The following is an 11,686-nucleotide window of genomic DNA, read 5'->3' on the forward strand; positions in this document are numbered from 1 at the left end:
ACACCATAATTATAGTTGATATTTTGGGTTCAATCAACTTACGTGTTTCAAAAATGAATTTCAAATATTAAGTTTATAAGTTTTCTAACGCAAAATTTGCTAAATTTCGATATTCTTTAGATTATATGACACAAAATAGGTATTAAATAACTCCATCCCACTAAAATTAAACTTAAGCAAATTGGAAGATATACCTAATATTCTTTGCCTAGCTAAATTTGAACATGAGATCTTTCTTGGTTCTTGTTCACTTCATTAAGCATAACAATAATAGTTCAAAACTAACTATTTACTATTCAACTTCATATTGCCTATTTTTTTCTTTATAAATCTTTTACGAAATCATAAATAAAGAATAGTTTCACTAATTTATCGCTATAGAAACTGTCTTACACATTCAAAAGAATTAATTATAAGGGTAAAAGGAAAAAAATTAATTAATTCTATCTTGATTTATAAATTAATAAATAATTTGAGATAACTATTTTTAGTAACGTGAACAATAAATATAGAACATAGAAGTATATTCAAATCTTAAAAGGTGTGAAACTACGTGCTAAATCAACTTTGCCGACATACTAGGAGTTGTTGTCCAATACAAGTTGTCATTGCTAATTAATTACATTAATTGACATGTTAAACTTATCAAATTAACTCCTAAGCATTTTCTTAATCTTTGTTTTACTTTTTCTCTTTTAGGTAGCTAGAGAATTAGTGTCACGTAACGTAATATATACAGCAACAAAAAAAACGACTCAATCTCAAATTATATTATATTATATCTAGCTTCTGATTTGTTTTTTTAATATAAATAAACTCAATTTATTTAACATTAATGAAGCTTACCTAATTGCTTAAAGTATTATTTGATGGGATAGAATTAAGATAATGAATAATCAAAACCTCCTTTGTCATAACGTTTAGTAGCAGAGGCGAATTCGAGATATAAAATTAGTGCAATCAAAATTGTATATAATACTAGTGGTAAATCTAGAAAATTTGTTAAGAATATCTAAAATTTAATATATATATATATATATATATTATTTTTTTGATCGATATGTTTCGCACAATTTTCTATACAACATATATAATTTTTTCGAAGAAGGGTATCTGTAATACAAATACAAACTCAAGTCCATAATGATCGTCTCACAAATCAAATGTCCCAATGATAAAATATAAATAACCTCAACATTTCTCAACAATTTTTAGTAATGATCGTCTCACAAATAAAATAACCTGATGATAAAATATAAATAACCTCAACATTTCTCAACAATTTTTAGTACATAACCATAACTACTCTTTCGATAAGCACCTAATTTAATATTGCGATATAACATCATCACATGACTCAACTAGAACATCACAAGACCTCAACTAATCTAGTTGAGTCATGTAATGATCGAACTCACCACCTCAATAATATTTCACTCTCTTCCCATCCTTAACATTTTTTTTAAGTTGGGATTTTTCGAGCTCTTTAATTAAGATCATTTCAAGCTAAATGATTCAACTAAATCAAGGCTAATAAGGATTACTTAACTAAGAACATTCTCATTCAAAATCAATTATCATGACAATCTTAATCACTTACAACTTAGTTCACAAACTAAACATACCAAAACTTAAACCTCAACCAAGCCAACTTGGTTTTTCCCCCACTTAACTAGTCCATAATCATTTAACACAAATCAAATATCCCAATTAAGTATGTAATATGACTTCAACAATTTTAATAAGTAACCCTAACTCCTTGGTATCTAAGAATTTCTCCAATAAGTTCACCTTTCCCAGAACCAACATACCTTCCACAAATCTCACCATCTCTTATAAACAAAAATGTAGGCACTTCAATAACATCCATGTCTTTCAAAAACTGCATACAACTATCATTCTCATCGCCATTCATTCTCGCGAACACGACTGTATCAGCCATCTGCTTCGATAGCTTGATCACCGTTGGATAAACTTTCACACATGGTCCACAATGCTTCAATCCAACGTCGAGGACTATTAACCTTTTATCGATTTTGTGATCTTGGATTACCTTTTCAACGTCTTCTCTGCTGTGGAGCTGCACTACTTCAGAGTGGCTGTCACCGTAGTAGAGTACATCACCGGCTAGTTGGTCCGGGCCAATGCCTTCTTCCTCGTGGATCTTCTCCATGCTTTTGTAGAAGTTGAAATGTGGTACCTATAGGGAAAAAAGGAGAGCTTATATTAGCTAAAATATTTCATTTATCTTTTAATCATCTCGAGTTTGATAGTAATTGATAACAATAGGGTATATATGAGCCACGAGGGGTATATCAGCTTTAAATGACAAAGTTAAGAGGTATATCAGACCTTTTCCCTATTATTATCGGATCGTGCACGTTATATATATGGATGGAAGTTGTAGCAAGATAGTAACTATAGACTTTACTTTATACATTGGTATGTAAAGGTCATAGTGTGTTTAGTACGAGTTCAATCGAAACTAGTAACTAATATGGCCCATCCTATATATTTATCGCAAAATTCACTAAGTATATACATATGAACTTCAAGTTTTGAACCAATAAATTTCAAATGCTCGATCGACATCTAGTTATCAAAGAGATTATCTTAAGAAGGGGTTGTAGCTTTCTTTTCTATGGATTCACTATACTTAGTATTATAATGCGAAACATATAAAAAAATCACTAAAATTTAAATTAATATTATAGTTTTAAAGTTATGATTTCAAAATTACAATATATTCAGGATAAGATTTTCCAAAATTGAACCTATCGATCAAGTCTAAATATTGGAATCGCCTCTGATCGAAAGCTAGATCTAGTCATACATAATCCATTATATTATATATACGCCAATCAATTTACTAGTTATATTCCATGTATATCTCCATCCATTTCAATTCATGTAACATCAAGATCGACTAGTTAAGTTTCTTAAAACTGCATGCTTATTTAAACTATAGTCACATAAATTAAAACAGACATAATATGTGTAAATTTCTAACGTTACCTTGTCAATCTTTTCCCTCCGGCAGAGTGCCTTAGTCTTCTCCGTTTCATCTCCGATCACCAACAAGAAATCGACATCGTTACACGTCTTACTTAAATTCACCATAAAAGGATAAATATTTTTGGAACGTTCACTATCTTTGCCTGCAAATTCAACCACAACTAGTCGATTTTTCGCCTTTTTTAATGCTTCATCCAATTCCTCCATACTATTAACCTTTTGTACTCTTTCACTTTTGGCCACTTTTTTCTCAACATCAGGTGCTGCTGTTGCCTTTGTAATCAATAAGGGCTTGTTTGTTTTGAGGTTCTTGAAAATTGATTGTTTGGATTTCTCAAAAGGGAAATTGGAGTAAAGTGAAGGGCTAATTTTGGTAATTGAAGCTAGATTTGGAGAGGGTTTGAGCAAAAAATTTGTGAGAGTAGCCATAGATTAAAGATTTTTTTTTTCAAGAATAGCCACAAAAGAAAGAGGGATGTCAAGTTAAGAAGAAAGGGGGAAATGGAAATGTAGTTGATATGAGGTTGTGACACTATTGGATTGGAGTATCTATAAAAATCAACTTGATAGACTTTGGTTACATAGGAACCACATATATATCAAGAGAATATCAAGTTATCTAGATTTTTTTGCTTCTTTTGTTGTCTTTGTGTGTGATATTCTTTGGGTCTTATAAAAATCATAAAAAAAGAATTTGATAGGCAATTGACTTGTAATTTGTTTGGCCAAGTTTTTAAAAATTAATTATTTTTATTTTTAAAAAAAAGTTGATAAGAAACAATTGTGTGATAAGAAATTTTAAAAATACTTTTGAACGTAATTAATGTTTGATCAAAATTTTAAAAAGTATTTATATTTTTCTCAAAAATGCTTTTAGTAAAAATTACCTTTTTAGCTTCTAAAAAGCAATTTTGTTACTAGTTGTGCTTATTTTCTCCCAAAAGCCTGACCTCCCAAAAGCTTTGCCAAATAGACTATTAGTTAAAAGTTGGATAGTCCGATGCACCGATGCAAGCATCAGTAGTTGATTCATCAGCTCTAATTCATAATTTATAGATTCCACAGAGGTAATTTTATTATTGCTCCAAAAAAATTCTTTTATCATAATTAGAGCTGTCAAAATGGGCTGGCTCAATCCAATCCAACCCAACCCTAACGGGCTAGAGAGTTAAATGAGTTGGGACGAGCTGGCCCTTTTAATTAAAGGGCCGATAAAATAACAGTCCAACCCAGCCCTAAGCGGGGGACGGGTTGGCCCTTCAACCAAAAAACTGACAACATTTTCCTCTTAGAAAGGATACGAACGTTGATGTCCGATGGACACGACATCAATACATACATAAATTCATTCATGAATTACACATACTTCAGTGAATATTTACAAAAACAAATACATAATAGCCAAGATACAACATTCATAAGATTCATCCGAGCAAAAAAACATTACATGATCATTATTTTCATAAACAAGACAATAAAGGAGAAGTGAAAAATTAGGCAATAAAAATAAAGTAAAAGAGGTCAAAGATTCATAGTTATAATGGAGTAATGAACTTGGGCTAATAAGAAAATTTAGTGGGTTAACGACCCTAAAATGTAAAAGATATGTAAAAAATATAGTCTTGATTTTATATTGATATTTTTAAAAATATTTATTGACAAAATCTTAACAAGTAAAACATTATTTAAAATATATATAATAAATATTTTTAAAATTCACCGCCCGCGGGCTGGCCTCTGAGGTTTGCGGGTTGGGCCTCCGAGGCCAGCGGACCAAATGAGGCTACGCTAAAAAGCCTCGTTCCTAAATGGGCTGAAAAAATTGAGCCCAACACCATTAAATTCAAAGGTTGGGTTGGACCGGCCTAGCGGGCCAAGCCCATTTTGACAGCTCTAATCATAATAGACTTTAGTTGAAGATTTTTTTTGATAATAGATGTATTTTGTTATATTATACGTGGACTAGCTTATTTCTTTTGCCGTAAGAGGTTCGATTATATAATCTTAGTTTGACTTAGACACATTTGTTTTCTTTTTAAGAGTTCTAAAATGTCAAGTAATCGATATTTTGTAAGAAAGTTGAAATGAGAAGCAACGTGTTAGGCATACGATTATTCTTCCATTCATACTTTTTTCCAGTTTGTTTCAGAAAAAAATATTCTACTTATTTAGAAATAATTTAACTTTAACCTACGAGTTTCATTCTTAATAAAATGATTTATATCTGAAATGTTTTAGTTGTCTAAATTTGTTTTAGATCACGTATACAAAAAAAAATCTTTTATTCTTTCTTGTTCAATCAAACAGTACTGTCACATAAATTGTGAAGACGAAATTAGAAATTGATAAAAATTGAAGAGAAATCCACACTGGAGTGTATAAGAAGCCCAAAGAATATTCACATGAAATTTCAAGGGTACCAACAGGCCTATATCAATTGCAGAGCCCAAAGACCAGTTTTATTGGAGCCCATATAAACATCTTAACACTAAAGTTTGCCTTGGCCCATCTTCAAAACCAGTATGGGTCTCATCTAACTTTAACAAAAAGAACATACAATTGCACCAGTGGGCTTTATTTTTCTCATAGGTCCGATCTATAACGAACATAATAATTCGATATTTGTGATGGTAGAAAGTAATAATACCCGAAGAAAAATAATTGAAATGCACTAAAAGTTAACTCAAACATAGACATTGTTATGCATTGAGCTTTTGACTTTTATGTATGGTTTTTAATGAACTTGCTAGCTACACACCATTTCAACGTTGCTCTTTAACTTGTATGACTCTTTCTCAACAACAACAATATACCTAGTATGATCCCACATAGCGGGATCCGTGGAGAGTGAGGTGTACACAAACCTTATTATTCCTACCTTGTGAGATAGAGAGGTTTTTCCGATAGATTGTAAGACTCCTCTTGTTGAACCACATTTCGTTTCCCTGTTTTTACATGCTTATGTATCAATTGTCTGCAATGGATTTACTTACCAGATAGCTATATTTTCAAAACACTTGGAAGAGTTATTTTCCAGAGTTTAAATATCACTAACATGATAAACAACAATAGAAAGAAATATAATCACAATCATTCTACAAGAGTTGTATATTTACATACCATATTGAGAATTGGATGGGGTACCTATTTCTTACCTCAATAGACCATAGCGTAAATTTCTATCCTTCCCTCATCAATCCATAGCTCTTCAAGGAGAATTTGGCGAAACAAGACTTTCAATGTATAGATTAAGCTCACTTCCACGATCATATTCACAACGTGTTTGATCCTCAGGACGATCAAAACTGCCATCATCTCTTGAAACATACCACCACAATAAACCTGAAACGTCTTGCAATAGAATTTCATCATTATGAGAGATGAAAATTGGCCGAACCACCTTATTTACAAATTTAGGGATCGAACCCACAATGGTCCATGACTCTGCAAGTCCATACTCCTTCATTATCCACACATCTATCTTGTTTCTATAGTCACAAGTCATACATAGATTACCAGATGAAGACACAAATTTCCAGTTAAAAGTGTCACCACTTGGGTTCGGCAATGCTACATTGCCAAACTTCTCATCTCCGGGGTTGAACCATGTCGCGTTATTACCGCTACTACCACCAGTGATCCAATGAAGCTTTCCTTTAACAAATTTAACATTTTCAGGCAAAGAGATGATTGGGAACTCTTGAATGGTTTTCCACGAATTATTTCGTAAACTATAAACACTAATATCAGCAATGAGATAACTAGGTTTACTTGCCACAATTTCAACAATCTGGTAATCATTTTGACATTCGATATAACCAAATCCATAAGCAAATCTACGTTTGCGCGCATCAATTCCTGAATAAGGAAGTTTACTCAACTTTCTAATGGACGGATTCCATAGAAACAGATTCTCAATGTCATTATCATACCAGGTTTTTGAAATAACGAACAATCCATCACATGAACCCAAAACATTATAACTTACACCAAAATTATGAAGCTCAACAGGAAAACAGGGAGATTCTCCATATAGAATTGCGTAAAGAGAAAAGGTACGGAAATATCTCCATCTAGTAATATGTCCGTCGTCGTGAATGTGAGAACCTGACCTGATACTAAGAACCCTGTGGTGAGCAAATTCTCGATTATTGGCTGAAAAATTTAGATGTGCTTTGACAAATTCGGGAGTTGAGATGCGAGAAATCCAGGATTTTGAAACAGATCTCATCTTTAGCAAGGTTTTCACAGGCAGCCTTATGAGTATTTCAAAAAATATGAGTTCTATAGGAAGAACTGAATTATCATTGGTTAAGCTAGCAATTGATGCTGTTGCTGCTGCTCTGCGCTTCGAGGTTTCCATTGGCGGCGGCGGCGGCGACTCCATTAGAGAGGCGAACTGGGGAAGTTTTTCTTTTAGTATTTTTTTTTTTTGTTTCTTTCCCTTCTAATCCTAAACTCCAGGATTATGTATTTCTTATTTTGCTTTAATTTTATTTTAAGTTTAGGAAGAGAAAAAAAACCTATTTGAAATCAAGTTTTGTTAAAAAAAAAAGAAAAAAAAGGGGGGGCATAATAATAAGGAAAAATTACCCACACATTTATTTAAAAGTGTCATTTTACTTGGCATGACATGTATATAGTTAAAAAGTAGACACACATATCTTACTTGACTTCTTACGTGGCAATTCATGTCCTACGCGACATCCTACATGTATTATATGTCATGTAGGATGCATGTGTTTATTTGCTTAATTCTATAGAAGTTTAAACATTTATTTGTGTACACTCAAAATTGAAAAATGTGCACGGGGGCAAATCTACGTGGACTTCAGAGGGTTCATCTGAACCCACTGAATCAAAATTATACAATGTATTTATGTTCAATATGTATTTAATGTCTTGAACCCCCTCAGCACAAGTAAATGATTTGGTTCAGTGGCAATGGGGTTCATAAGCTAATAGGCGTGTAGGTTCAAATATAGCAAGCTAACATTTTTCAATGTTTTAGCTTGAAATCTGGTACAACACTATTTAGCATGTTTTTTTTGGAACCTCCTCAACGAAATCCTAGCTCCACCACTAGGTGTGCATTAGTATACACTTAAACTCGTATAGAGTTGAACAAGTAGACACACATATTCTACTTGGCTTCCTACGTGGCTATTTATGTCCACACAGTATCCTATGTGGCATCTACGTGTATTATATCATTTAGGGTGCATGTGTCAACTTGGTCAACTTTATACAAGTTTAAGTGTTTATTTGTTCACACCCAAAATTAAAAAACATAAATATCAACTAAAGTTAAATTAAAGGATATATATATATACAAATTTTCAAGTTGTATGTGTTTCAATTTATTCCTAAAAAGAAAGAAGAAGTTAAGATTGTGTTAGCATGTGAATTTTACTTGAAAAGAAAATGGGAGTTTGTGAGTGGAAAACTTGAAATAGAGGAATTTGATGTTTGGAAAACTCCTAAAAAGAAGAAATTTCAACTTTAAATTCTTTATTTCAAGTTAAGTTGTCAAAATATGGATTATGGAGTACTTATTAATTTGCTTATAAAAAACTTATTTGAGATCTTTTACATTCTTTATTTTTTTAAAAGATGCTATGTGTATATCATAAGCAACTTACGTTTATAATTCTCTATTTTCTTTTTTCTATACTTCCAAATTCCAATAGCTAAATCGTGTGAATCCAAGAAAGTAAATATATGTAATTCATTTATTTTTTATATTTGGTACATCAGCAAAAAGAATTAATATTACTCTAAAAGATTGGTATATAATCTACCGTGCTAAAGTTGAGGTTCTGTTTCTATGGAATCCGTCGATTAGAGAGTTGTATAAACTTCCTCATTCAGGAATTGATGTGCGCAAGTATAGATTTGCTTATGTCGATTGTCAAAATGATTACCAAATTGTTGAAATTGTGGCAAGTAAATCTAGTTATTTGATTGCTCATATTAATGTTTATAGTTTACGAAGTAATACCTGGAAAACCATTCAAAAGTTTCCAAGTACTATCTCTTTGCCTAAATCTATTCAATTTGTTAAAGGAAAGATTCATTGGATCACTGGTGGTAGTGATGGTGGTGGTCGTGATAGTCATGTGACATGGTTCTGTAACCGTCTAACATTTCAATCCTGAAATACAGTAAACAGGAAAAGAAAAATAGCAAGCAAACAATAATATTTGTATTTGAATTAATGCAAGGTTACAATCTCTTAAAAAAATATGTAATCCCTTGATTCTTCTCTTCACAAAATATGTAATCCCCTGATTCTTCTCTTCACAGATGTTCTTGATTTGGCGGAATACATGCGGCTCAACACTTGGAGCGAAGACTTCTTTGTATGCGGAAGACTTGCAGATCACCACTGAAGAGCAACTATGTATTTCTGTGTGTATGTATTCTGGTCTTATGAAAACCTCTGTATATAGGCTTGAGCTAGGGCTCGAGGGATATTTTGGTCCAAGCAATTTTGACCCCTGGGCCTGAAGAACATGAGTTGGGCTCATCTTGTCAGCTTAATGGACTGGCCCAAATGTTATTTGGACTTGATTTAAGTCATATAATTTTGACTTTAAATATTAATCCGACTTTATTAACAGTAATTTGACTTGGTCAACGTATCATGAATTTAAGATTTAATCCAAATTTAGTATGGATTTATCAATAAAACTTCCCTGTCTACAGGTTCAACCCCGGAGATGCAACGTTTGGAAATGTAGCAATATTGCCGAACCCAAATAGTGACGCTATGGACCGGGGATTAGTGTCTTCATCAGGTAATCTATGTATCACTTGTGACTATAAACACAGGATGTATGTGTGGATTATGAAGGAATATGGAGTTGCGGAGTTGTGGACTATGGTGGGTTCGATGCCTTCAATAAGTATGATTAGGCCAATTTACATTTCTAGTAATGATGAAATTCTATTGCAAGATTTTTCAGATTTAGTTTGGTGGTATGTTTCAAGAGATGATGGCACAAGTTTAGTGTGGCGGTATGTTTCAAGACAAGATAGCATTTCTCATAAAGGATACGAGCTTAGTCATTACGTTGACACTTTGTTAGGATGGGTGTTATCTTCTGCATCATAATGTATCGTTGTATTATTGATTGTTACGTATTGTTTCATAATGTACAGAGGCGGATCTAGGATTTGGAGGTTGTGGGTGCCACATCGTTCAAGATAAAAGAATCGATTGCTTTAATTTGGATTACAATACGGGTTATTATTCTTTTTCGATTTTTATAAACAAATCAATCAAACATGCATATTAGTAATATTTTCTTTTAGATATTTTGAGATAAGAGATAACTAAACAATTCGATTTTATTTCTTTTTGGAATTAAATGCTTATGCGCTGAAACTTTGAGGAAAAAAAATTCACATTAAAATTTGAGTTTGTATAAACAATTTAATAGTATTAACTTAATATATTCATACTCCATTGATTTTATGTGTTGTTGGAGATATATAGTAGGGAAAAAATAAAAATTGTAGTCTCAGCCTAGTCATCTTACTTAGCAAGAACGTCAGTGAAGATTGAAAGAACCTTTAAATTAAAAAAAAATCTAGTAATAATATTCATCATTTTTGAAACTGATATATTTTAAAAACTACTATTTAAATATATTCTTGATAATATTTATTTGACGTTCATAATTCAATACTCATTAATTGATAAAAGAATAAATAAGTAGCACTCATATCAAGAGATTAATAATTAGTGAAAGAGTAAAAAAAACTAAAAATTAATTGTAAAAGGGAATCCAATTGAATTAATAAAGAATAGTAAATAAATAAACATAAATGGAAGAATTTTTTTTTAATTCCCTTCATTAATGAAAAAGACCAAAAAAAAAAAGAAAAAGGCAGCAAGCCAATATGAGAGTCTCTCTCCTCTGCCAATTGAACTGTTTAGCATTTTAGTTAGTGGGTGACAACATTAATATATATTGAATTATTGTACACAATCCACACACAGATATAAAGTGTTTTTCGAGATCACTGGGTGTCGTGGCACCCCACTCGTCCACATAGATCCACCCCTGATAATGTATGTCACAATACAACACATAACTACTATCCAAACAAGGTGTGGAAGTCTTGGTTCACCAGAGTCTCATTGGTATTGTCATTTGTCGTGTTAATGATGTTTACACTTGGATCGTTCCTGTATTGTTTCATAATGTAATGTAATGTATTATAATGTATTGAATCATAATTTGGCATATCTTTCATGAATATTAAAGATGTATTTGAAAAAAAAAACATTAAAGAAAATTTTATTAACTAGGCAAATATATATTTTTTATTTTTTTTATTTCTCATCTTGGTATACTATTTTCTAACAAAGACGAGTAATAAGAATAAGTATTATTTGAACTCGAAAAACTATGGTAAGCATAAAAAATTACTTATCACTCTAGCTATAGTGTCACGTAAAGTAGAAAAAGAGTACACAAATAAAAGTAAGAAAAAAAGAGTATAACAATTAACTTTTATAATTTTTATTTTGGAGATTCTTATGTTTAAGAATCCGAAAAGTGTTTTGGTAAACATTTGCTAGCTATCGGGAAAGTAAGTTATTTATGCTTAAAATTAATACTATGATTTTTGGCTTAATTTAAAAATTCACATTATATGT

The 11,686-nt window shown here is 31.7% G+C and overlaps 3 protein-coding genes across 3 annotated transcripts; 1 reads left to right on the forward strand and 2 right to left on the reverse strand.

Moving 5' to 3' along the window:
* Positions 1-1,553: 1,553 nt before the first annotated feature.
* On the reverse strand, positions 1,554-3,500 carry LOC102582471 (thioredoxin-like protein CDSP32, chloroplastic). The gene is given in 2 exon segments (NM_001318563.1): positions 1,554-2,200; positions 3,016-3,500. Coding segments are annotated over 2 exon segments (891 nt in total). The 5' UTR covers positions 3,445-3,500; the 3' UTR covers positions 1,554-1,738.
* Positions 3,501-5,553: 2,053 nt separating this feature from the next.
* On the reverse strand, positions 5,554-7,471 carry LOC102582817 (F-box/kelch-repeat protein At3g23880-like). The gene is made up of 2 exons (XM_006342024.2): positions 6,171-7,471; positions 5,554-5,960 (listed from the first exon to the last, which is right to left on the reverse strand). Exon 1 carries the CDS (start codon positions 7,400-7,402, stop codon positions 6,224-6,226), a length of 1,179 nt encoding a protein of 392 aa, XP_006342086.1. The 5' UTR covers positions 7,403-7,471; the 3' UTR covers positions 5,554-5,960; positions 6,171-6,223.
* Positions 7,472-8,439: 968 nt separating this feature from the next.
* LOC102605821 (F-box protein CPR30-like) lies at positions 8,440-10,132 on the forward strand. Its single transcript, XM_006342181.1, has 3 exons — positions 8,440-8,449; positions 8,773-9,142; positions 9,724-10,132. Exons 1-3 carry the CDS (start codon positions 8,440-8,442, stop codon positions 10,130-10,132), a joined length of 789 nt encoding a protein of 262 aa, XP_006342243.1.
* Positions 10,133-11,686: the final 1,554 nt, after the last annotated feature.

The sequence above is a fragment of the Solanum tuberosum genome, unplaced genomic scaffold, assembly GCF_000226075.1.
Source record: "Solanum tuberosum cultivar DM 1-3 516 R44 unplaced genomic scaffold, SolTub_3.0 scf00032, whole genome shotgun sequence".
In the NCBI taxonomy this organism is placed as follows: domain Eukaryota; kingdom Viridiplantae; phylum Streptophyta; class Magnoliopsida; order Solanales; family Solanaceae; genus Solanum; species Solanum tuberosum.

What these genes read in the sequence shown, in the direction of transcription:
- LOC102582817 (XM_006342024.2), bottom strand. Translation starts at nt 7,402, where the DNA reads ATGGAGTCGCCGCCGCCGCCGCCAATGGAAACCTCGAAGCGCAGAGCA.
- LOC102605821 (XM_006342181.1), top strand. An exon ending in CGTGATAGTCATGTGACATG is followed by an intron (nt 9,143 to 9,723) that starts GTTCTGTAACCG and finishes CCCTGTCTACAG; the next exon opens with GTTCAACCCCGGAGATGCAA.